The following is a 27,611-nucleotide window of genomic DNA, read 5'->3' as shown; positions in this document are numbered from 1 at the left end:
TCTGAAATGACTCTGGAGGTGGCATATGGTAGAGATATGAACATTCAATTCTCTGGCAACAGCTCTGGTGGATATTCCTGCAGGAGAGTGCAATTGGCACACTGACATCTGCTCGAAACGCCTGTGGCATTGAGGTGTGACACAACTGCATGTTTTAGTTGCACCTGCGTAATCCACCTCTTGATATGCCACAACTGTCAGGTGGATGAATTCTTGGCAAAGGAGAAATGCTCACTAACAGAAATGTAAAGCAATTAGTGCACAAAATTTGAATTTGTGCATATGGAACATTTCTATCTTTTATTTCAGCTAATGGAACATGGGACCAACACTTTACATGTTGTGTTTTTATATTTTTGCACAGTATTTATTAGGGTTTTCGCGATACTCTGAGGTATCGTGGCAAGGTAACAAACAAAAAAGCGGACTGAATTTCTTGAAAAAAGTTGTGGGAACAAGCGGCCTTATGTTGTCACCCTGAGTCACATGTTTCTTTTCCAGGCTATGGTACACTATTTTACATACAGTACTTTAATGAACCAAAGAATTTAGTCTGCTTTACGTTTTCCTTTTATGCCATGCAAAATCCGGTGTCGTGGTATCGCAATACTGGTATCGTGACAACCCTTATTAGGATCCCCCATTAGCTACCACGGCAGCAGCTGCTCTTCCTGCGGTCCTAACAGGAATGAAACGATACATCATAATAAAACAATGCATCATACAAGACTTTGTTATACATGTTTAAATTGCGCCAATTTTACAAATGTATTATATTGATCAAATATTTACAGTTGTGTGTCTCCACAATCCGTGTGGTTCCATCAGGTGTTTCATCCAATTTATTTCATGTTTTACTGCTAGCTTGAGTTACCCAGGGTGGATGAGTTCCATGTCGTCATGGCTTTACATAGTACTGTGCATTTCCTAGCCTCTGTTCTGGACTTTGGGACGGTGAAGAGACCACTGGTGGCAAGTCTTGTCGGCTATGTATGGGTAAAGCTTATTCAAGGTGAACTGAACCCATATTATTCCATCAGCTCCCTTATCCCAACCCTGTGACATAATAGGCCGGTGCTTTTAATTGAGGAACTTAAAAAAAAAAAAATTAGGCTATTCTTCTACGCAGAAATATTCTGGTTCTATAGATAGAGTAGTGGAAAAGGTTTTGCCTCGCCCATGGGATGAGCATTCAGCGTTCACTGTTTAAAAATAACTAAATCAGCATTTCGCCACAGCATCCATTATTCACGTGTCTCTATCGCCTTTAATCATGTATAGCTTTTTACTAAACTTAGCTCTCCACTGTGTTGCTATCCGTCCTGTACCTCTGCTGATACTCAACTAGTGCTTTTAAGAAACAGTGGGATAAGCAGCTTGGGACCTCCAGACCCTATTGTGGGTTTGTCGGTCTGAGTTTCCTGGGCCGTGTGTGTGTGTGAGAGGCCACCACGGTTTTCCTTCCAGTCCCATTTGGCTCCAGTCAGTATCTCCATGTGTTTTCCATGTTCTCTTTAGTTGGATGAGATTGATTTGCCTCTGGGGGAAGTGGGGACTCCTCTCCTGGTTCTTTGGTTGGCAGTGTGCCTCTGCTATTGGAGTGTCTTCCGACCGTGGCGCCACTGAGGCTTCCACTCTATTCATTGTGGGCATCTGTAGAGTCCCTGAGTCCCAAATGGCACCCTATTCCCGAGTGCACTACGTATGGCCAGAGACTTATGGGCCCTGGTCAAAAGTAGTGCGCTTTAAAGGGAATAGGGTGCAGTTTGGGATGTGCCCGTAGAATAATCAGTGGTGTTCACACAGCAAAGAGATTACTGTACGCCTGAAAAGACAAGATTGTGGGGAAGAGATTTTTGTCTGTATGTCTCGAGGGACTGGCGGTAGAGGAAGTTATCTTAGGGGTTAGTTGACAAAAGACCGACTGCACAGACAGGGCCCCAGTTCTGTCTCGTTTTCAGTGAGTGGAATCCTTATTGTGACTCGCACCAAAATTAGCCTATGCATACAGTATGTCAATGGAAGATTGGCACGAATCGTTGTATGTGACGATGGAATCAAAGATTATGGCGCACGACTCGAAGCATGATTGGAAATAAGAGTACTTTTTTAATATGAACTTGAGTAGTGATGGGCTTCTTGCCAGAGGAGTTTAAAAGCTGCTGGAAGCTGTGGTGCCAATAAGGCTGGGCACATTAGAAGTGAATTGACACTGAACATGTTAAGCTCATTTAAAATGTTTTACTGATACTTTAATTTCAGGTAATAATGTGTGATCTGTAAGCCACCTTGGCCCTTTTTTAGTCCGTTTGACTTTTTAATAATAGCAGTGGATGTAGCCTATATCTAGTGCAGTGCAATCAGGATTAAATCCTCTCGTCTATGCTCTGGCAGAAATGCTGCTCAGTTCATTAGGGGCAAAACATTTGTTAATCTTTTTGTGGATTAAAGTTGGATTGAATTTGGACAATTGTTAAAGTGCTTTCAGAGTTTTCAGACCCCTTCTTCCACGTCATGTTAGAGCATTATTTTAAAATGGATTAAATAAAAGATTTTCCCTCATCAGTCAACACAAATGTACCCCATAATGACAAAGCGAAAACAGGTTTTTAGAAATGTTTTTCAAATTTTATAAAAATAAACATTATTTACATAAGTATTCAGACTGTTTGCTATGAGACTCAATTGAGCGCAGGGGCATCCTGTTTCCATTGATCATTATTTAGATGTTTCTACAACTTGATTTGGAGTCCAATGGTGGTAAATTCAATTGATTGGACATGATTTAGAAAAGGCACACACCTGTCTATATAAGACACCACAGGTCAGAGCAAAAAACAAGCCATGAGTTTGAAGGAATTGTCTGTAGAGCTCTGAGACAGGATTGTGTCGAGGCACAGATCTGGGGAAGGGTGCCAAAACATTTCTGCAGCATTGAATGTCCCCAAGAACACAGTGATCTCCATTCTTAAATAGAAGAAGTTTGGAACCAACAAGACTCTTCCTTGAGTTGGCTGCCCAGCCAAACTGAGCAATCGGAGGAGAAGGGCCTTGGTCAGGGAGGTTGACCAAGAACCCGACGGTCACTCTGACAGAGCTCCAGAGTTCCTCTGTGGAGATGGGAGAACTAGAAGGACAACCATTTCTGCAGCACTCCACCAATCAGGCCTTTATGGTAGAGTGGCCAGACTGAAACCACTCCTCAGTAAAAGGCGCATGACAGCCCGCTTGGAGTTTGCCAAAAAGCACCTAAAGGACTCATACTATGAGAAACAAGATTCTCTGGTCTGATGAAACCAAGATTGAACTCTTTAGCTTGAAGTGTCATGTCTGGAGGAGACCTGTCACTTTTTCTACAGTGAAGCATGGTGGTGGAAGCGTCATGCTGTGGGATGGTTTTTCAGCAGAATGAACTGGGAGACTAGTCCGGATCGAGGGAAAGCTGAATGGAGCAAAGTACAGAGTTCATTGGTAACCTGCTACAGAGCGCTCAGGACCTCAGACTAGGGTGAAGGTTTATCTTCCAGCAGGACAACAACCCTAAACACACAGCCAATACAACCCAGAAGTGACAATTCTCTGAATGTCCGTGAGTAGCCCAGCCAGAACCCGATCAAGCATCTTTGGAGAGACCTGAAAATAGCTGTGTAGCGACGCTCCCCAACCAACCTGACAGAGCTTGAGAGGATCTGTAGAGCTTGTAACTTCATACCCAAGTAGACTCGAGGCTGTAATCGCTGGCTAAGGTGCTTCAACAAAGTACTAAGTCAAGGGTCTGAATACTTATGTAAATGTAATTTTATTTAAAAAATGAACATGTCTAAAAACTTGTTTTCACTTTGTCATAATGAGGTATTGTGTGTAGAGCTATTTTAATCCATTTTAGAATAAGGCTGTAATGTAACTGTAAAGTCAAGGGGTCTGAATTCTTTCTGAATGCACCGTATGCCCAAAACTGTATGAAATAGAAATTAGGCCCAATAGGAAGGAATTGATTTGATCCACTAGACCTGTAGAATTTGTCCAATATTTAACTTTTTAAGTTGTAGAGTCCCTCTGAGAAACTTTTTTTTTAATGGGGTTAGACTTGAGGAAGATGATTCTTGTCAATCTTTAAGCTGTATAACAGGGGTTGAAGTTGGGCTTTGGATTCACTGCATCTGCTGACCTCATCAAAACCAAATTCACTGGACTGGGAGGGAGTTCACAAAATGGAGTCTCTAGGATTGAGGGAGGGGGGGACTCAGGAGGGGAGGATCCTGTCCACTTCAATAGCAAAAAGCTGGTAATCTTCTTATCCTTTTACACTCCTAGTTTGGGCAAGGATTGGCTTTAGGAGAGTAGTGCTTCAGCTTTTGTACAGTTGCCTATACTGGGTCAATCGCTCACTGGGCACACAAACTGGAGAAATGTTGTCAAATTGAGAACATGAGCAGTAATACAGGCCGACTTCAGTTACTGTTGGCTACCTCCTGAGTTTAAAACCCTTGTTTTAAACCCTAGACTCATGTCTGGTGAGCTTGACCCCGTAGTAGCCATTACCTTCCTAACGTGACCCTAGTAGGCATTACCTTCCTAGACCAGACTGGCTGGAACCAGGATCGGGGAACTTCTCCTGCTGAGCCTATGTCAGCTCCAGTTAACAGGGCGTGGATGAAAGCCCTATTTCTGACCTGCAGTGCAGTCAGGAACCTTAGAATGAGTTTACCAGACCAATTGCCAAGGTTAGAGGTTTGGAACCTGTTCTACTCATTCTATTTCTTTGGGTGGAACCCTTTTCTGACGAAAAACATTTCTTTTGTGTGAGCATGACAGTGAGAAATTGAATTCCCTACATAGTTATAACAAGATGTATCCGTAAGGTGTTAACTTAAATCATTAGGCCCTATAGTTTCAAAACCTGTTTTTGTCAGGTATGTACAGACTGTTCTGGGGAAAACCGACGCACCCTTCAGGGCATGGAAGCAATACCTTTTTATAGTCTCTCTCACTCTGGGTCATAGGTCATGTCTCGACAAACCACCTCCACCTGACTCTTACTCCGTGATGCAAGTTCTAACAGAGTTATTAAGCATGACATGTGTTATTAAAGTCCACACTAATCTGCTGGAGTAGGCCTCTCACATTTTGAGCTCATACCACCATTAGCTTACATTTTGCAGGCTGCAATCATCTATATCTGATATCCAATCATGTTAAAGACATTAAACAGGAAACGATAGTTCATACCAGTAATGTGCTATATTTATAGAGCTAAGCATAGCCATAGAAAGAAAGGCTGTCTCATAGAAATTGAAAGAGACTTTGCAGGCAGATTCACAAGGCTTTGAAGGCTCAGCTCTTCTTGGCACGTTCAACACAGCCTCTAGGCCCATTGTTTCTAAACCCATCACAGGGTTTTGTGTTCAGAAGCTGCTGTGTCCCAAATGGTACCCTATTTTCTGTACAGTGTACTGCTTTTGACCAGGGCCCCTAGTCTCTGGTCAAAAGTAATGCGCAGGGTGACATTTGGGATGCAGCCTCCTTTTTTTTGTTGTTTTTTTATTTTTTGTCTCTCCACCACGTGACTTTGCTTTACCATGACAGTAAACTCTGTGTGCAGCGGACAGTACAGACAATACTCAAACAATCCTCTGTTTTGTTCCCGCTGTGGCCGAGTGAAGAGTAGGCCCGACATGCATAACTCACAACCCATTCAAACACTGCCTCTCAACTATTTGGCACTGCTACCTTAGCAGAGGATTCTTTAGAATGGAAAGGCTTCAGTCTGCCTTGATCTCCAGCTCCTCTTCAGAAACACACAAGAAACCTCAACCAGCAGCTGCCATTGGCCTGAACGTTCAAATGAGTACCACTGGTTAACTGTCTTCACAGAACTGTCCCTTTTCTTAAATACCATTCTGGTTAGAGTGAATAGGCTTGGCTATGTCTCCCAAAACAAACACACACACACACTCCCACCCCTCGTGGCATCCTCCCTAAGCTCTTCTCCCATATTTGCCTCCCTCTGTTTTGACAGATTGTGGCATCTTCAGAAAAGCGAGAGTAGCGTGTCCACCCACTCTGCCCAGAGTGGGTGAAAGCGTGCTTTGGTGATGACATTCTATGTAACAAAATACATTTTACCAAGACACATGATTTTCATGTTCTGAATCGTCAATCATGAAAATTCTCATGACCCCAACCATATGAAGACATTTGATTAACAGCCAATGTTTAATTTGTTTTAGCGGTTAATGGAAAAACATTCTAATATGCTGACCACACCGACCGCTTTGCTTGCTTGGTTCTATTTGAGACGCTCAACACGCTGCAAGTCCTGCCTCTCCCATCTCATTGGTTTTTAGGAGCATATGCCCATGTGGGTGATTGAAAGATAAACTGAGGTCCCCACTCCAGTCGGAGGTGGTAATGCACCTTAAAGTTGGTTGCCGACCTCCATATGAAGGCCAAAGAAGACTAGAGGAGGAGTGATGACTAGAAACTTACTTACCCTTTTTATCCGTGGATTCATTGTCGGCGTAGAGAAGGTTGTGCATTTTAGGTAAAATAACCCAATGTTTATATATCCCTGGATAAATTAGCTAGCAACAGCAAGCTAGGTAGCTATTTCCATAAATGTTTAATACTTTTCAAATGAATATAGTTGGTTCAGAGTTTGTTTTGATATTTCATCTTGCGTGTCCTGATCGCGTCTAGTGTGGGTGGGCCGAATCAACATGGCACACGCAAGTGGTCAGCATGTAACAGTATTTCTGATTTGTCTTCTCAACTCACAATCACTTTTTTAATGTCCGGCTATGACTGTCAAATGCAAATTAGTCTGACATGTCTATCTCTACGCAACTAATGAGATGAGTGTGCTTAATGAATGTCTGAGTTTTGCAAAGTCGGGGCGTGGTCAACAGTACGCACCTCATCTCTGCAGACGAGCACACTAAACCCAACATCACACAGATATGAGCTGGCGAAGGGTACCGTGAGTTTTGATGCTCAGAGGAAGGCGGCAGGGTATTCCCTTTGAATCAGGTGCCAAACCCCTCCGCAGGGTCCCGTGAATGCGTTGTCTGCAACATTCTGTCACATGACCGCTCGAACAGTTTTATTTCTCTTACCTGCATGACAACTGAGCCAGGATCAGTCAAACGGATTGGGAAGTAGGTCCCGACGTGCTCTGCCAAACGTTGGCGGTGAGCAGTCACCACTCGTGTGCGTTACTTACTGATGCTGTTCTGCTGTTTTCTTTCAAAAGCATGATTTGCTTTTGAAAGACATTCTTTCCACTGAATCGATCACTCATCTGTCGAATGTTTTTGTTTCCCCTGCATGCTTGTGTTCAGTTATTTCAGTTTCCCAAATATGTCTGTTACATAGGCAATGAGACACTTTTCATTACACAATTTTTTTAATTTTTTTTTTTTTACATCCATTGTGAATCACAACAGTTCCCCTCTTAATGTGAAATCTTTTCAACCCTCCCTCTTGATAACCACCAAGCCTTGGTGTGTAGCCTGGTCAGCGTGAAATAGAACATCGTCATGTTCTGATCCCACATCTCCACATAGCAATGTGGATGTGGTTTACAATCGAAGTTACCTGCTGTAGTAAATCTCAGTTCTGTGATAAGCTCTTGCCGACAGTTGCTCTCGTATCATACAGTGCGTCCATATGACAGAGGGAGACACCATTCATAACTAGAGTGCAGATGCCGTCCCGCCTTTGCTGGAGCTCCATCTGTTGAGGAAGCCCACCGTTCAACCCCATGGGATCTGTTTTTCGTCAATATAGCCACGCAGCACACTGAACATCCCCTGTGCTGTTTTCATGCTTGTGAATTGTGAGACGAACAATATTTCCTTGTGAATAGTATTCCCCCGAGATGTATAGCAAACAGAGGTCAATGCATGGGAGTCTTAGCCTTCCTCACAGTTAACATCCATTTGGAGAGAGTAAGCTATGGAGTTCTTGACTTGTTAAGTTGATTGCCAGCAATGGCAACACTTGAAGAATTGATATCTGATAAAAGGTATTGATGTGAGCTTCTGTGCCTCTGCCTCCCCACACATTATTTTCACCATATACATTTTGGGCGGTAATATATAAGTCTCTGTCATAGTGTTTCGTAGCGAGCCTAGCCATGAACTGTAGGAATGATTCCAAGGGCAACGGTCAAGTGGCCTTTTCCCATTGGTTGGTTTAATTTGATTCTTTTAGATTTGAATAATTTTCGTTAAGGGTAACCACATTTTACAATGACTTTTGAGATGCACAAAAACTAATATTGTCTTTTGTATATATTAGTTTCTCTGGATTTGGGAAATTTTCCTGCAACCTCATTTTCATATCAGGCAACCCCTAATTTGGTTACTGCTGCTCTAACATTAACATTTAATATCCAATAAGCCAAGTTTTGTTACCTAATACATCTGATAATAAACACCCAGCTCTGTCAGAATGGTGCAGATTCCTCCCTAAAACCTTTGAGAATTTTACATTTTGTGGTCGTGCGCTCACAAGACACTTTGGGGGCAGCTGACATTTCACGTGTACACACAACACAATCACTGATGCAACTGGTTCATCATGATGGCATAAGACTGTGCGAACTCTGCATGACGGTAGTGCGTTTGTCGCCTTGTTGCTGCTAATGTACCTGACTCCAGCTGGGCTCATTATGCCAGTAAAGCAAGATTTAGTGGTTTCGTTGAGCTGAACCACAAGTCAACCCTTAAGTTCCCATGTCATTTTCTATGTTGTATGCTGAGCTTCTTTGAGTTAGGCCTACATTTTGAATGTTACTGAAAAAGAGCCGTGCATTGCTCAAGTTGTTCATGTCCGAAACCAATTACTGGCATTGAGGTCTTCCTCAAATTTCTTTGGTTATTATGTAAATTTGTAAGAGACGTGGGCTGATAAGCAAATACCTCCTTGTTACACAAGCATTGTCCTAGTAGGTGTGTCGCGCCAGCGTGTCATGCCCCCCCCCCCCCACCCCTAAAGAATGTCTTCTTTAGTTGCCAGGCGTTTGCCCGGGCGCCGTGCTAGAGTTGCCATGATGCAGCAATACATCACAGCAGGACTTTGTGTCTCAAATGGCACCCTGTTCCCTATATAGTGCACTACTTATTTTATTTTTTTACCACAGCCATATAGGCCAGGCTGGGCACTAGTCCTACACAGGGAATAAGGTGCAGCCCTTGTCACAAGGCCAGGCAAATAAGTCTCGGCGTGCCCTTTCCTCTGCCCAGGGATTGGTAACATATTTTCTTCAAATGCACATTGCTCAACCTATTTCAAATGTTCCGGAGTGCCTTACATTAGTTTATTGATCAATGCGTGAGCTGTGAAGATTGACTGGCATACCTAAAGTGCGTTCAGGAATCTTTTAATGGATTGCCTGAATAGAGTAGCAACTCGTACTCGCTCCAGAAAGGCATGTTGAAATCACATGATCAGGCGTGACTATTACTGTGTTACCATCATCTAAACGGAGACTGCAACCCAAATGGCACTGATGAGAGTATTGGGACGCAGACAGAGTCCGATGGCTTCGATCACTGTGTTTACTGTCCCCTCAGTTACCAGGAGGGAGGAATTGTTGTCAGCCATATGTGATATCTGCCTGACTTATCATGCGGTCTGTACGCTAGACTGATAGTCCTTCCCACCATCCTTAATAGCTGCATCGGAAACCGCCATTCGCAGATGTGCAGTCAGTGCTTGGTTTGCATTTCTGATTTATTTTTTATTTTTTTCACATGCCAATGGATGTGATGATGAGCATGAGTGATGTCTGCCCTGTGATGGAACTCTCTGACACATACAGAAGGAGAGCCCTTTGCCATGGGACCTTTAGTTTTAGACTACGAGCTAAAATGTGACCACAATTCTGCTTGTGAACACATGGGCCTACATGCATTTTTAGGTGCTCATTGAACCTTCAATAATTCTGCTGAAGCTAAACTGTCAGATGTTGCAGTGTGTAGGCTTCTGTGGGTGGGTATCGGGTTCAGTCTTGCCTGGCTCTGCTCTGCATGGCTCCAGTGTCTTTCCATGACGCCCAGCATCTCAGATTTTTCTGAAATTGTTTCTGTAGTTGGAAACAGATAAGACAAGTATTACAGAAACCTTATTCTGTTAGCTTAATTTCTCAGAAATCAAATTATAATTCATTGCACCCAAATAAGCTTTTTTATTTATAGGATTCATTTGACAGCAATCTATGCGGTGGTTTTGTTGGACACTGTTACAAATGCTAAAAAAGTTTGCATTTGAGTTACAAATTCATTTCAAGAAATGGTACCTAATATTAGTTTTCGCACTTCATATCCAAGTCATCTAAAGTAACATCGTTGTTCCACTCCATTTTTTTATTTTTATGCATTAGGATGATTTGGACATGAAGTGTGTAAATGCTCATAAACTCAGCAACAAAAAAAACATCCCTTTTTCAGGACCAGGTCTTTCAAAGAGAATTTGTCAAAATCTAAATAACTTCACCGTTCTTCATTGTAGAGGGTTTAAACACTGTTTCCCATGCTTGTTCAATGAACCATAAACAATTAATGAACATGCACCTGTGCGACTGTCGTTAAGACACTAACAGCTTACAGTCAGTAGGCAATTAAGGCCACAGTTATGAAAACTTAAGACACGGAAGAGGCCTTTCTACTGACTCTGGGGGAAAAACACCAAAAAAGATGCCCAGGGTTTCTGCTCGTCTGCGTGAATGTGTCTTAGGCATGCTGCAAGGAGGCATGAGGACTGCAGATGTGGCCAGGGCAACAAATTGCAATGTCCGTACTGTGAGACGCCTAAGGCAGCGCTACAGGGAGACAGGACCGACAGTCCTTGCAGTAGCATTTACATTACATTTACATTGAAGTCATTTAGCAGACGCTCTTATCCAGAGCGACTTACAAATTGGTGAATTCACCTTCTGACATCCAGTGGAACAGCCACTTTACAATAGTGCATCTAAATCATTAAGGGGGGGGGGTGGTGAGAAGGATTACTTATCCTATCCTAGGTATTCCTTGAAGAGGTGGGGTTTCAGGTGTCTCCGGAAGGTGGTGATTGACTCCGCTGTCCTGGCGTCGTGAGGGAGTTTGTTCCACCATTGGGGGGCCAGAGCAGCGAACAGTTGACTGGGCTGAGCGGGAACTGTACTTCCTCAATGGTAGGGAGGCGAGCAGGCCAGAGGTGGATGAACGCAGTGCCCTTGCTTGGGTGTAGGGCCTGATCAGAGCCTGGAGGTACTGCGGTGCCGTTCCCCTCACAGCTCCGTAGGCAAGCACCATGGTCTTGTAGCGGATGCGAGCTTCAACTGGAAGCCAGTGGAGAGAGCGGAGGAGCGTGGTGACGTGAGAGAACTTGGGAAGGTTGAACACCAGACGGGCTGCGGCGTTCTGGATGAGTTGTAGGGGTTTAATGGCACAGGCGGGGAGCCCAGCCAACAGCGAGTTGCAGTAATCCAGACGGGAGATGACAAGTGCCTGGATTAGGACCTGCGCCGCTTCCTGTGTGAGGCAGGGTCGTACTCTGCGGATGTTGTAGAGCATGAACCTACAGGAACGGGCCACCGCCATGATGTAGCAGATCACGTTTAACACCTGCACAGGATCGGTACATCTGAACATCACACCTGCGGGACAGGTACAGGATGGCAACAACAACTGCTCGAGTTACACCAGGAACGGACAATCCATCCATCAGTGCTCAGACTGTCCCCAATAGGCTGAGAGAGGCTGGACTGAGGGCTTATAGGCCTGTTGTCTGGTGAGGACCTACCTTACATCGCAGGTAACAACGCCGCCTATGGGCACAAACCCAATGTTGCTGGACCAGACAGGACTGGCAAAAAGTGCTCTTCACTAACTAGTCGCGGTTTTGTCTCACCATGGGTGATGGACAGATTTGTGTTTATCGTTGAAGGAATGAGCGTTACACCGAGGCCTGTACTCTGGAGTGGGATCAAGGTGGCGGGTCTTTCGTGGTCTGGGACGGTGTGTCACAGCATCATCGGACTGAGCTTGTTGTCATTGCAGGCAATCTCAACGCTGTGCGTTACAGGGAAGACATCCTCCTCCCGCATGTGGTACCCTTCCTGCAGGCTCATCCTGACATGACCCTCCAGCATGACAATGCCACCCCACCCCCCCCCACCCCCAGAAGTGTCCGGGAACTCGTAGGTGCCTTGGTGGAAGAGTGGGTTAACATCTCACAGCAAGAACTGACAAATCTGGTGCAGTCCGTGAGGAGGAAATATGCTGCAGTACTTAATACAGCTGGTAGTCAGTATTTGGTGTGGGCATCTTTTGATTTTGACCCCCCCCCCCCCCCCCCTTGTTAGTCACGTGTCTGTGGAACTTGTTCAGTTTGCCTGTTGAACCTTGTTATGTTGATACAAATATTTGCATGTTAAGTTGGCTGAAAATAAACAGTTTACATGGAGAGGATGGTTTCCTTGCTGAGTTTAGGTACCATTGACTTGCATTGAATTTGACATGTGCTTGAAAGTTAGCATTTGGAAAGTGCCCAACAAAACCAAATCATGGATTGCTGTCATCTTGTCCAGGGTAAGGAAACCAATATGAATTTTGTAATTTGGGTGAACTATCACTTTAACAATGTGTGGGGGGGGGAGCTGGTAGTATTAGTGTTGGAGGGGACATAAATCTAACACTGTTCTCTGAATAGGGAAAAAAAACAACTTCTCCAAATTCACTGAGAATACATTTTACACAGGATGAAGAAACAAATCAGAGCCGCAGCTGCATACTACATGGGTGACTTGACTATTTCTTGGGATTCCTCATGTCTAAGTCATTGTTAGAAAAAAGTTAGCTCCAAATCGGATGTTAGGTACTATATTTAATTTAGAGGATTAATATAATATTAAACTAAGTGCCAATTTGGGTGCAAACAATTTAATTTCTCAGATCAAATTATTTCAATAGAATGCTGCAAGAATCTTATCCGTTTCTAATAACGGGAACGATTTTGGAACAATCTGAGATGGTGGAGGTCAATCTTCTTTCTTGTGCTTTTTGAGGTGGAACGACCCTCCAGGCAGTTCTAGTAACACATTTGGTTCATGTGACTATATGAGAGTACTGCATGGGCATGTATAGTATGTGTTGAGGTAATGTCTAACTGGGTTAATTTAGCTTAAAGATTGCTTAAAGTTAGGAAAAGTGTTAGCTTAAATGCTACAATTCTGTCACTTGAACGTGCAACCTTTTGGTCTGTAGCAGTACTCTATGTACCCACAACCTCCTGATGTGGTTTCAGGCATTAAGCTTTGACTTCAAATGATCCTGCATCATCAGCTCTGTCACGTGTCTTCGCATTGGGAGAACTTCCTTGTCCTCAATAGACTGGTCAGAGTGACGTTAGACAGACGCCAAAGTTATTGGCCAAGTGTAGCAAAATATTATGGACAGACAAAAAGAAAATTGTCTTTTATAGACCTAGTATTTCCGATGGAGTTAGCCTATCTCTCTCTCGAGTAATCAGCATGAGGATGTGATGTGTAGAACTTACAAGGGCAGGTGAATTTTACAGCCCAGCCAATAAGTTACTAGCAAAGACTGATGTTTTGTTATGCCTGATTGGATAAAGGGACATTTATGGAATAGTGAGTCCCTTTTAGGGTAATGTGGAAAGCAGACTCAGCTCTTGGCACAGGGCTGAATTGATTCGAGGTAATGACTGAAGGTCCCCACACCTACTCATTCCAGGGTTTTTCTTTATTGTTGTCTTCATTGTACAATAGTAAAGACATCAAAACTATGAAATGGCACATAAGGAATCATGTAGTAATCAAAAAAAAGAGTTAAACAAATCAAAATATATTTTCAAAGTAGCCACCCTTTGTATTGACGACTGCTTTGCACACACTCTTGGCATTCTCCCAACCAGCTTCATGAGGTAGTCACCTGGAATGCATTTCAATTAACAGGTGTGCCTTAAGTTACTTTGTGGAATTTATTTCATCCTTTTAAGCCAATCAGTTGTGTTGTGACAAGGTAGGAGTGGTATTCCAAATATAACCCTATTTGGTAAAATAGACCAAGTCCATATTATGGCAAGACCAGCTCCAAATAAGCAAAGAGAAACGACAGTCATTACTTTAAGACATGAAGGTCAATCCATATGGGAAAACATGCAGTCGCAAAAACCAAGCGCAATGATGAAACTGGCTCTCATGAGGACCGCCACAGGAAAGGAAGACCCAGAGTTACCTCTGCTGCAGAGGATAAGTTCATTAGTTACCAGCCCAAATAAATGCTTCAGAGTTCAAGTAACACACATCAACTGTTCAGAGGAGACTGTGTGAATCAGGCCTTCATGGTTGAATTAATGCAAAGAAACGCACTACCAAAGGACACCATTAAGAAGAAGATGACTTTTTGTGCCAAGAAACACAAGCAATAGACATTAGACCGGTGGAACTCTGTCCTTTTGGTCTGATTCCAAATTTGACCTTTTTGGTTCGAACCACTATTTTGTGAGATGCTGAGTCAGTTTCCTACTGTGAAGCATGGAGGTGTGGAGGGGCTTTGCTGGTGATACACTGATTTTATTTAGAATTCAAGGCACACTTAGCCATTCTGGTTATGTGGCAGCTTCATTAAATAGTACCCACAAAACACCAGTCAAAGTCAGCAGTGAAGAGGTGACTCCGGGATGCTGGCCTTCTAGGCAGAGTTGCAATGAAAAAGCCATATCGCAGACTTGCCAATACAATAAAAGATTAAGATGGGCAAAAGAACAGACACTGGACAGAGGAACTCTGACTAGAAGGCCAGCATCCCGGAGTCACCTCTTCACTGCTGACTTTGACTGGTGTTTTGTGGGTACTACTTAATTAATGAAGCTGCCTGTTGAGGATTTGTGAGGTGTCTGTTTCTCAAACTAGACACACTAGTGTTCTTGTCTTTTTGCTTAGTTGTGCACCGAGGCCTCCCACTCCTCGTTCTAGTGTGGGGTTTTTTTTTCTTCAAAATTGAATAACTGTTTCATGGCTTTAGGAATATGAAAGGCCTCTAACGGTCCCCTGTTTCTTTCCTTTTGTGTTGCAGTGCTCTTCAAGCGGTCCAATGGAGGATGGGAAGCCGGTGTGGGCGCCCCATCCAGCAGATGGGTTCCAGCTGGGGACCATAGTGGACATAGGAGCCAACAGCTTGACCATCGAGCCGCTGAAACAGGGGCAAAAGGTAGGCGATCATATGTCCTGCAAATATACACACACCCTCGCAAAAACAGACATCCATCGCTGTAACATTTTGCACATGGAGAATTTGCGTAATTGTGGTGGTGGCCATCAGTAGGCAGGTTTCTATTGCACCAGGTTAAGGTGACAAAAGCAATGTCCCCCCCCCCCCTAAAAAAAACATTGTGACATGTTAACTGTAGCTATAGGATAATTGCTCTAAAGATCAACTTTATCTGTTCGACAGGTGGATTTTCTTCTAAATTTATTGTGACAAATTTTGAATAACTAATGATTGACAAGGAGGGACCAAGGTGGCTGACTAAATACCTTTTTTGCCCCACTGTGTATATGTGTATGTGGATTTGGCTATTTCAGCCACACCCGTTGCTGACTGGAGTATGAAATTGAGAACACAACCCTGCAATCTCCATAGACTAACATTGGCAGTAGAATGGCCTCACTGAAGAGCTCAGTGACTTTCAACGTGGCACCTTCATAGGATGCCACTTAAGTCAGTTTGTCCAATTTCTGAGCTGCCCCCCGCGCAACTAAGTGATGTTATTGTGAAGCGGATAGGCCACACGCGCTCATCAAATAGGTTTCCATTGCCGAACTGCCGCACAGAAGCCTAAGATCACCATGCGCAATGCCAAGCGTCAGCTGGAGTTGAGTAAAGTTCGCTGCCTTTGGACTTTTGAGCATTGAAACCGTGCTCTCTGGAGCCCTGACCTCAATTGGAACGCCGACTGCATGTCAGGCCTAATCGCCCAAAATCAGTGCCCGACCTCATTAATGCTCTTGTGGCTGAATGGATACAAGTCCCCGCAGCAATGTTCCAACATCTAATGGAAAGCCTTCCCAGAAGAGTGGAGGCTGTTATCGCAGCAAAGAGGGGACCAACTCCATATTAATGCCCAAGATTTTGCAATGTGATGCTTGACAAGCAGATGACCACATACTTTTGGTCAAGTAGGGTATGTATTTTTAATTTGGGTGGGGCAGGGAATTGATCCGAGGACCTTCAAAAGGGGGACTGCCAGTTGCCGATTCCTCGCCTAATTGGATAATGGAAACACTTCAAACACTTTTATTTGACACTAGGTTTTTGTAAAATAGTTTTCAAATTATTTGTACCGACAGTCAACTGTCACATCTATTTTCTATTAACTTTTAAAAGTCGACCAAAAATTGCTGGAGAAGTTAACGGAAACATATCTTGACACGAAGACCCTCCAATAGCTAACATACTAGTGAAACCTCAAATCTCCCAGAGGCTGTAGTTTAGTCGTTTATAGATCCTACCCTTCACTGGTACAAAATTAAGCCCCAGTGTCTGAGGTAAAGTGGCTCTTACCTAGTCAAGTAGGTTTTCCCTTCGACGCCACTGCTAATTCACTAGATAATGTATTACGCTAAAGCTCTTGACGTTAGCGAAACCCAGTTTCTATGGTAACTCAAACTTCCTTGTGTGAATTTGTCATGAAGTGAACATCGTCCTCAATTTGCTCACTTCTAGTGTTTACATCCGTCCCATAAATCATCAGACTCCGTCAGATCTTTTATTATGAAGGAAGCTGTGTGTGTGTTCCAGTCATTTGTAACGGATGTGTCCGTTCTCTGGCATTTATGGTCCGTTCTGTACTGTAACAGGCAGTCTGAGGGGCACAATGAGTCTTCTGTTCCTGCAGCAGCCAGTTAGTGCCAGTCTACAGCTCCCTTCCTCCACACCCAGCCCGCTCAGAGCAGCAGCGGTGTATGCAGCCTGGCAGACCCCTGGGGGGGGGGGCTGGCTGTCAGGAGAGGGGCTGCTCAGTGCATGACACTGTGTCACACACACAGCCTGAGCCACAATGGTTGACTGTGGCACACAACGTTAGGTCATGTGTCCCCAATGGAACTCTATTTCCTATATAGTGCACTCAATTTGACCAGAGCCCTGTTTGAAATGGGTGCCCTATAAAGGGAATAGGGATGCAGTTTTTTTTCACTGTTTCGCTCTGACTTGGTGTCTGTGAAAAGAGAGGGAGGAGGGGTGAGGGACGTATTTAAATTCAAGGGGGCATTGCCTCACCGTCCGTCCCTCCCCACCTCACTCTCCTTTTACTCTTGCCTTAAGTCACTCCATGTGGCTCAGTGCTTTGGAATCCTGCCAGTTTGGGCCCAGAATGTGGCACATGTCAGTGCAGGAAGAATGAACTGACTGTACGTCACCTTGGCATCTCCACTCTTGGCTGTTTTAAAACCTTCTTGCAGTGCCTCTATTGGAGACACTAAGGACACATCCCAAATAGCACCCTATTTCCTGTATAGTGCAATACTTTCAAAAGTAGTGGACTAAATAGGGAATAGCTTGCCAATTGAGACGATACCTAAATTGCTGGCCCAGAAGAGGAGATACCAACAGGTCCCCATGGCCCGCAGGAGGGAGCTGGCACGGGCTGGTTGTGTCCCAAATGGTACTCTATCCCCTACATAGTGCCCAGAGCGCTGGTCAAAAGAAGTGCACTATGTAGGGAACAGGGTGCCATTTGGGACGCAATGCTATGTCTGGCTTGGCCTAGCTAGCTACACACATTGCGACCCACCTAAGGTCACCCCACATATGTTCCCCAAACGAACTTCTAAAATATTTGTTAAACATGTACATTTTTTTTTTCCCTGATGAAGAAATGTTTTTGCCACGTGTGGAATGGACCAGGTAAAATTGCAGAAGGCTTTTAGCTGGTGCTGTGTTAGGGGTAGGCCAGGAGAATGTAGCTCTCAAACTCCAGGCTGCATTCTGCCTTCTCCCTACAGTTTTTACCAGTTAACTCAGCGTCGGGATTGTAGTTCACATGCGCTTTAATGTTTAGAAACGTCAATAATAATCGCTTGCGATACGGCTTTCGAAAACAACATATGGCACTTATCTTTCATCTGCGAGAAAGAACCCTTCAAATAAAAAATATACACTTTTACTGTAGCAGTTTTGCACAGATCCATAAGGCTGTGTGTGTCCATCTAACAACTACACTTCCGTGGTGACGCTTGGAGCACACTAGATGGATAATTAGCACAGGCCTCTGTCTTTTGTCTGTTTCCCGTAAGCAAGCGCTGTAACGTTGGGATATGTCCCGGTGGGAACACTAACCCTATAAAGGTGTGTAGTAATTTAACTTTTTTTATTTTTATATATAATATTTATATTCTCGCTGATATGAAAGATACCTTCCTAATGTTTCTAAAACAGTAGCGCAAGTGTTGCGTGTTAATGTTTACAGCAAGCGTCTGGGCTCTTACCAAAACGCCCTCGGTCAGAAGATACCATCGTCATTCGGCGCTAAAACAGTTGGCGTTTCTCCGAATTGGGTAAGAAGAATGTATCCATGCAGAAGGAGAAGGTTGCAGCCAGCCATCCTTTCACTAACTTTGGTTATCCAAGTAGTCCACTGTGTTTGTTCATAGTTCCGTAAACATGACTTCACTGCATAGCTTCAGAAACTATTCATACACCTTGAACTCTTCCACATTTTGTTGTGTTACAGCCTGAATTAAAAATGTGTTCAATTGACATGTTTAGTCACTGCCCTACACAAATATACCCCATAATGTCAAAAGTTGAATTATGTTTTCGAAATAAATGAAAAGCTGAAATGTCTTAAGTCAAGTATTCAACCCCTTTTGTTATGGCGAGACTAAATCATTTCAGGAGTAAACATTTGCTTAAGTCACTTAATAAGTTTCATGGACTCAGTAATGGTGTTTTTAACATGATTTTTGAATCACTGCCTCATCTCTACATCTGTAAGGTCCCTTAGTCGGGCAGTGGATTTCAAATTATAGATTTAACCACAAAGACCAGGGAGTTTTTCCAATGCCTCGCGAAGAACAGAACCTATTGGTAGATTGAGTAAGGAAACTCATCAACTACGCTGAACTGCTAGTGCGCTCTCACATACGGAGTCACGCTAACTTGCAATTGCAGTGTGCTTTTGATTCTGAAATAACCCATAGTACTCGCCAGATGTGTTTAACTCCTAGCATGTGCTTTTAAAGGTAAACACACCAACCTCACATCTCAAGCCCTGCCTATGGGAACATGTAGCTAGCCGTATTGTTTGTTCTGGGCCATGCACGTGTACTGATAATGCATGGTGGCTGTGCTCTGCAGTGGAGGTGCTGTCCGACAACCATGGGCCTGAATAGGGGAGGGGCTGCAGCTTGCAGCCAGTCTCCACAGCGCCTCACTAGTTACTCCCAGATCCTGTTTCTGCCTCCAAATAATTAATTGTCCCTTGACGTGTCACTCACTGCTGCATACACCAGGGCTTTTTGAAGCAATGGCGTTCTGAACAGTCAGTATTTTTGAGTGACCGTTGGGGAAACTTGGGGATTGCTGAAAGAACACATTAACAGACTTGGAAAAGGTTACTGACGTGTGTTTTTTTTAAAGCAGGCACATTGATTGGAGTCAAAGACTTAATGGGTTTATTTACTCGTGTCTCTCCTTTGTGCGTTATTTGGTATTTTAGGCCACATACTTTTATTTATGTACTTCGTTGAACTACTCTTCAACTTTAATGCATTGGCAGGAACAGCATGGTGAAATGCATCAATTGAACAGATTTCAATCCTGTTTCACGTCCATCTTGTTTTGACAGAGCTTTACGGCCCAGATCAACCAAGTGTTCCCAGCTGAGGATGATGTCAACAAGCATGTGGAAGACAACTGTGAGTTTATAGCACAAACACTGCTATTGTTTTACAAGAAGTCTGCTGTCTCCAGCACAAGGTTTTTATGTTTCTTACCATTACATAAAGTTGCCCTAATGGGCACCTAAGTGGTTTTGCAGCACTATATGAAGTAATAAACTCAATTTACAACCCTGAACCCCCCCCCAAAAAAAAAAAATCCACTGAGGATTTAGGAATGCCATTTTGTGACATTGTGTTTTCCATTTTGATCCATTCTCTTCTTGACAGCTTGTGATTTACTGTTTTTTCAGGTTCTTTGATGTACTTGAATGAAGCCACTCTACTGAACAACATCCGCGTGCGGTATAGTAAAGACAAAATTTATGTAAGTACTTTTATAACAGACTGAACCTGTATATTTACGCTGCCGTTCAAAAGTTTTGCGTCCGGTGCACAACTGAGCAAGAGGACAAGTACATTAGTGTCTAGTTTGAGAAACGGATGCCTCACAAGTCAACTGGCAGCTTCATTCAATTGTACCTGCAAAACACAAGTCTCGGCATCAACAGTGAAGAGGCGACTCCGGGATGCTGGACTTTTAGGCAGAGTTGCAAAGAAAAAGCCGTGTCTGACTGGCCAATAAAAATAAAATGTTAAGGTCAATGGTCAAACGAACACAAACTGGACAGAGGAACTTTGCCTAGAAGGCCAACATAACTGCAAAAGGGTTTTCTAATGATCAATTAGACTTTTTAAAATGATAAACTTGGATTAGCTAACAACGTGCCATTGGAACACAGGAGTGATGGTTGCTGAAAATGGGCCTAGGTAGATATTCCATTAAAAATCAGCCGTTTCCAAGCTACAATAGTCATTTACAACATTAACAATGTCTACACTGTATTTCTGATTAATTTGATATTTTAAATGAACACTTTTTTTGCTTTTTATTTCAAAAACAAGGACATTTCGAAGTGACTGCAACCTTTTGAACGGTAGTGTGTATCCTGCTGTCTTCCCCATCAGTCTTGTTCCAACAGGTTGAACCAGTAGTGGCAAGGCCGATCGAACACTCTCATTTATCATGTTAAAGCCCTGTCGCCTCAGCCACTTCTGTCTCTCTACGCCTGCTGTACTTTACTGCATGTGTCTGTTCCCTCCCCGATGGACGGCGTGACGGCCTTATCGTTGTTACTCTGGGCTGCATGTCCGGTGGCTGATGGGAGCGAGGGCCGTTACATTGATGCGCGCACACACACCTTTATAGCGCGTGTCACTGTAACTACCCTCCCACCCAGCAGCCCCCTGATAGGCAGCCCAGAGTGACAACGACAAGGCCTTCACACCGTCCATCAGGGAGGGGACACAACACATATACACACACACAGCTAGCGCTTGTCATCAGTCTCCCTGCTGGCCCCTGTCTACCCATTTTGTAATTGGCCAGGGAGCAGAGCACTATCCTGTTCCCCACTGAACTTAATTAGGTCCTCTGAGGTGACAGCCAGGCAGGCAGGCTAGGGGACATGGATGCCAGCTGGTGGGGAGAGGAGAGTCATGGGACACTTGTCTTTCAACGGGTGGCTGCAGTGAGAAACTGCCTTGCTGTGTTCTATGGAAGTGTTTGGCTGATATGCAGTGAGACAATTCCTTTTAGCAGTGATGTGACATGTTTTGTTAGGTACTTGAGGAAAAGCTGGGTGTTATATCAGAAGTCTTTACCCCAGAAGCATTTGATGTGTATTGAGCATTTAACTGAAATGTTGGTAATTTCTTTGCTTTTTAAACAACTAATTTGCTGACATCAGTTAAATTATTTGAATTCCATGTTCTTTTTTTTTCCTGTGAGCTCAATGCGCAGTTTCTCTAGAGAGAAATCTGACGCCTGAACTGTGCGAAGTAGTCGGGAGTTGTGGTTTCCAACATGGCAGAAATATTAACTACAATAACCATAATCCATTGCATGCCTACGTGTCCGGTCTGTGTGGGGCAGACATGGAGAGGGAGAAAAGAGACAGAACGTGTTGCTTTGCTTGGTATCTCTACATGATTTAAGTGCTTTGATAGTTGGTATTCAGCATTCAGTATGCCTTATGTTGAAGAACTACTAACATTATAGAGATGAGATGCTGACATAGAATGAAATAATAAAGTCATAAAACAAAATGAATTTAATATACATTAAGAAAATATAGTTAAGTAATGTGAATAAATGATGGTTCATAAGTGCCGTTATGGGCAGTCACTACCATCATGGGACTTATTGTTTTATTCTGTGTTACATCATTCAACCCACAATGTATGGTGCATTATATTGTTTTAAAAAATGTACTGAACTCAAAAATCACTAATCGCTCAGCACTAGTACCATATCTTGCTTAAAAACTACCTTCTGTGCTAGAGTATTTCTGACTTCAGGTTTCCCTTTGTTTTTTCTCCCAGACGTTTGTAGCCAATATCCTGATTGCAGTGAACCCGTATGTTGACCTCCCAAAGCTCTACGCTCCAGAGACCATTAAACAGTACCATGGGAGGTCCCTGGGCACCCTGCCGCCCCACGTCTACGCTATCGGTGAGTACGAGGGAGGAAGGAACACACAGGCTGCATTCCAAATGGAACTCTCTTCCCTATATAGTGCACTACTTTCACCAGGGCCCATTGGGATCTGGTCAAAAGCAGTGCGCTATGTAGGGAATAGGGTGCCATTTGGGATGCAGGCACACCGCTGTCTCTGTGCCACTGTTGGGCTGACAATGCATTACACTTTCACATTTGTCCACTGGAGGGCAGTCTATAGTAATTTTCACAATACACTTATGCTCTGTCAAATCAAATTTTATTGGTCACACACATTTAGCAGATGTTATTGCGGTCATAGTGAAATGCTTGTGTTCCTAGCTCCAACGGTGCAGTTATCTAACCAATCACAATACACATCTAAAAGTAAAATAATGGAATTCAGAAATATATAAATATTAGGACGAGCAATGTCTGAGTGGCATTGACTAAAGTTGAATAGAATACAGTATGTGAACATTATTAAAGTGACTAGTGTTCTATTATTAAAGTAACCAGTGATTCTATGTATATGGGGCAACAGCCTCTAAGGTGCAGGATTGAGTAACCGGGTGGTAGCCGGCTAGTGATGGCTATTTAAGTCTGATGTCCTTGAGAGAGCTGTTTTTCAGTCCCAGCTTCGATGCACCTGTACTGACCTCTCCTTCTGGATGATAGTGTGTGGTGGTGGTGGGGGGGGCAGGACGTGGCTCGGGTGGTTTGATGTCCTTGATGATCTTTTTGGCCTTCCTGTGTCTTGGCATATTTTCAGTGTGATTTCACGACCCATTTCCAGTTGACATTCAATGTACAGTTTGACTTTACTAATGCAACCATCCATCTTGAGGATCCCATTTGGATGATGTGTGTGTGTTACTGATGTAAACACTAATCATTTAGAAGTACAAGGAGCATTCATTGTACCTTCTGCATGGCTATTGCAACCGTAGACTTCATTTATGATCCCATTGAGATACTTTTCTTTGTGTCAGAGGTAAAGGAGAGTGTAAATGAACTGTCTAATGGCTGGATGTCTCTGTCAGCTGACAAGGCCTATAGGGACATGAGGGTGCTGAAGATGAGCCAGTCCATCATCGTGTCTGGGGAATCTGGTGCCGGAAAGACTGAAAACACCAAGTTTGTCCTTCGGTAAAGTCATGATGTTCTCTGCATCGTCAAAAGACCGGCTTTGTCCCAAATGGCACCCTATTCCTCATGTAGTGCACCATTTATTTTCCAGAACTAGTCAAAAGTAGTGCACTATATAGGGGAGTAAAGTGCTATTTGGGACGTACCCCAGTCTGATCTGGCAGGCTATTTCTATTGGTTCGTGTAAAGAAGTGCAGTCAGAATATTCACATTTTAACTCTAACATGTTTTTTTTTCTGCCCTGTAGATACTTAACAATGTCCTATGGAACAGGTCAAGATATTGATGAGAGAATAGTTGAAGGTACATAAAAATCTCACTTCCCAGCAGCATGACTTAATACCACACTGTATGGATTTGATTTATTTTTATCAATCCCACAGCCAATCCCCTGCTGGAGGCTTTTGGAAACGCTAAAACTGTCAGGAATAACAACAGCAGTCGCTTTGGGAAGTTTGTAGAGATCCACTTCAACGAAAAGGTACAGCAGCAGCACTGTCAACAGACAACACCATGATAATAGTGTTTTAAATACTATTTGAAATTGTTAAAATAATTTTGAGCATTTGCTTTGGCTACTTCTGCTGCTAATTGAACTGGTGTTGTCTGATCAGAATACTGTGGTGGGAGGCTTTGTGTCCCACTACCTGCTGGAGAAGTCCAGGATCTGCCAGCAGAGCCAGGAAGAGAGGAACTATCACATCTTCTACCGGCTGTGTGCCGGGGCCTCCGAGGACATCAGGACCAAGTTCCATCTGGAATCCCCAGATGCCTTCAGGGTAAGTGGGGCCTATCAGCCGGCCTAAAACTCACTCACCTTTTGCTAGCTCCTTGGAGCCATGTGCGCTCAAGAAGATCAACCTGAGTAAGGCGCTCCGCAGAATCGCTGATCTACAAATCATCTTGCATCTCAAATAATGAGTCATCGTGCGGTTGAGATTCGTGAACCGGCGCAGCTCCTCGCTAAGGGCGATCCCCTCAAACACACTACTTGACCCTCGTTTCAGTGTGAGGGAGTGAGGACTCAGCTCCTCCACCTCAAGCAGTCAGCTCAACAGCTCCTCGTTAATATTAAGGAAACTCACTCGTTTTGGTGTTTAGGTTTGACATTTTCATAGCATTTTATGTTAAGTCACGATACTTGTTTGGATTAATTTTTATTGTTGCGCCGTACCTCTGAGACCACTAGATGGCAGTCTCAACCATCCTTTAAGAAGGGCTTATTTTCTTGCCATAAACTTCACAAATATAACAATCAATTTCATTGCGCTTTAATTAAACAAAAGCCAATTCTGTTATCGTCAGTTGTCAGATTATTTGAGAAGTTGTACAAACTCTCTTCCTGTCTTGTCCATTATCGTTCATCCTTTATTAAAATTCCCTGTCTGGTTCCCCTCAGACTCAGTGTTATCGACACCCAATTCTGCTGTTATTAGCTGGCAGTTGTTTAGAGAAGTTGTACTTACTCCGTGCCTGCCATTTCTGTCCGTCATTGGTCTAAAGATCCCTGTCAGGAGGATGAGATTCTTTTAAGACACCCAATTATGTTGTAGTTAACTGGCAGGTTTTTTACGGAAGTTGTACAAACTCCCCTCCTGCTTTGTCCAATATTGGTCCCCTCTTTTAAAGTTCCCCGCCAGGGCTCTTTAGGCCCGGTGGTTCCCAACCTTTTCCGTTCTGAGGACCACCAAATTGCGATCAACTGCCACATTTCTTAAAATTGACCAAGATATTTTATCAGGAATGTAATAGATTAAAGGCATTATTAATATTATTTTATTTAAAAAAATATTATTATAAACAATTGTCATTGTAGAAATTCATGTAAAATTGCAGAATAGCATTAATACTCCAAAATAATGGTGAACTACCTGCACGCCCCTGCAGACCACCAGTAGTTGCTCAGGAAGATGAAGTGCTTTGACTCCAGCTCCTGACAGGAACCGCATCCACTATAATGGAGATAGTCAAACTGAGGGATGCAGCGAAATCTCAACTTCGACATTTACTATTGACCGTTAGAAATTATATCGAATTATCAGCACCCAGACAACCCATGTGCTCTGTTTCACATCCAGTGCAGATTAGCATCGCATGGAATTGAAACAGAGTTTGAGCAGCTCGACAGGAAGGAAGTTGCAGGGAAATGAAGGGATTTCAGTACCTCACTTGCTGCAGACACATCATTTCAGCGTGGCTCCAAAGGTAGCCTACATCTCCCCTCTCTTCAGCTGGGCATCACTTTAATGTCAGAATTTTCTTCAGACTCTTATTTGTGTCATTTTAAGTACTGCGTTTGGCCATAGTTTCCCTGTATTTCTGTGATTTATCTCCCCTGCGAAGCATTCTGGGCAGTAAGCCAGGTACTTCTGCTCGACCGTGGTCCCTTGCTTCCTCGAATAGTCTTATCTGTCCTACCATTTTTCTGATGATCAGGAAACGGAAAATGACATTTTATGTATTGATCACAATTACTTTTGTGCACAGCAGAGACCCAGTGGGGTTAGCAGCAGGGCTGTGTGGAGCTTTGTAAGATGTCTGTTATGTTCTATAGCCTTGTGTTGTGTTACTGAATATACCCTGTCTGGAGTGTAGAGCACAGGGCTGGGAAGAGGAGGAGAGCGACATGTACAATCCTCCTCAAGGCCTATCTCTGTAATTAAAGTCTTTGTTCCGTTCCATCTGGCCAGCTGAAAATGACTCGTCTCCTACAAACAAGATAAGCAACCGGGTTCTGTTTTGTTATTCTCTCCTGCCCACCTGGGACACTGTCGTCGCGCTCATCAGGCCCGTATCTCTAGTGACAGGCAGGAAGGGAGCAAGCGACTGAGAAGTCATTAAAAGTCGCACAAAGGCAATTACGGAGAGAAATAACGTATTTTGTCCCAAATACACTCTTTGCCATGAACGAATGGTAAATGATCAAGACCCAAGTAAACAGCAAATCCGCTCACAGCGAAGTGTAATCTATCATGTGGAACGCCTGTGCAGGCCACACAGACTTACATGGAAATAGAGACAGTGATGTGGAAATACAATCGCTACGTTTTGTTGCCGTCACATGAACCCTCAAAAGGGAATACATTCATTTTTTTTTTTTGTCCTACTCCACATTTTCAAAGTTGAGCAACAATTATCGAAACGTTTCCAATTAAATAAAAAAAACAAATGTAGTTGTTGCTCGACGCTTCACTCACCAGAGTTAATGCTTGGTGGAAGCACCTTTCGTAACCATTACAGCTGTAATTTTTATTTTATTTTTATGAACTTCTAACTTTGCACAACTCTCAGGGCAGCATTTATCCATTGTTTTTGTGTAAATTGCTCAAGGTCAATCAATTTGGCTGAGTCATTGATGGACAGCAATATTCAATCAAACCTTTTTTTAAGTCTGTTCTGAGGCAGGACCACTCTGACTCAACACCTCATGGAAAGCCATTCTTGTGTGTCTTTGACATACCGTACCAGTCAAAGGTTTGGACACCGCTACTCACAAGTTTTTTTGTTTTTTTTAAACATTGTAGAATAATGGTAAAGAAACATTGTAGAATAATGGTAAAGAAATAAAAACTATGAAATAACACATGGAATTATGTAGTATCCAAAAAAGTGTTAATCAACAAATCAAAATATATTTTATATCTAAATTCTTCAAAGTAGCCACCCTTTTCCATGATGACAGCTTGGCACACTCCTGGCACTCTCCCAACCAGCTTCATGAGGTAGTCACCTGAAATGCATTTCGATTAACAAGTGTGCCTTGTTAAAAGAATTTATGGAATTTCTTTCCTTAATGCGTTTGAGCCTATCAGTTGTGTTGTGACAAGGTAGGGGTGGTATACAGAATATAGCGCTATTTGGTGAAAGACCAAGTCCGTATTACGGAACGAACAGCTCAAATAAGCAAAGGCAAATGACAGTCCACTACTATAAGACATGAAGGTCACTCGATACAGAAAATATCAAGAACTTTTAACATTTCTTCAAGTGCAGTCATAAACACCAAGCGCT

At 43.3% G+C, this 27,611-nt stretch overlaps 1 protein-coding gene across 6 annotated transcripts in view; it reads left to right on the top strand.

Moving 5' to 3' along the window:
- The window catches only part of LOC135557415 (unconventional myosin-VI-like), a 95,143-nt gene that overhangs the window by 6,050 nt on the left and 61,482 nt on the right, over positions 1-27,611 (top strand). For all 6 annotated transcript variants that reach the window (XM_064990664.1, XM_064990663.1, XM_064990662.1 and 3 more), the window contains exons 2-9: positions 15,087-15,221; positions 19,861-19,930; positions 20,206-20,279; positions 22,337-22,466; positions 23,495-23,600; positions 23,848-23,903; positions 23,984-24,081; positions 24,215-24,379. In XM_064990664.1, the coding sequence (XP_064846736.1) occupies positions 15,105-15,221; positions 19,861-19,930; positions 20,206-20,279; positions 22,337-22,466; positions 23,495-23,600; positions 23,848-23,903; positions 23,984-24,081; positions 24,215-24,379 (816 nt within the window). In that variant the 5' untranslated portion in view covers positions 15,087-15,104. The remainder of the gene's footprint in view (positions 1-15,086; positions 15,222-19,860; positions 19,931-20,205; positions 20,280-22,336; positions 22,467-23,494; positions 23,601-23,847; positions 23,904-23,983; positions 24,082-24,214; positions 24,380-27,611) is intronic.

Source organism: Oncorhynchus masou, chromosome 16 (genome assembly GCF_036934945.1).
Source record: "Oncorhynchus masou masou isolate Uvic2021 chromosome 16, UVic_Omas_1.1, whole genome shotgun sequence".
Lineage (NCBI taxonomy): Eukaryota > Metazoa > Chordata > Actinopteri > Salmoniformes > Salmonidae > Oncorhynchus > Oncorhynchus masou.
Note: the sequence above shows the minus strand (reverse complement) of the source record. Positions and strands in the feature narration are given on the sequence as shown.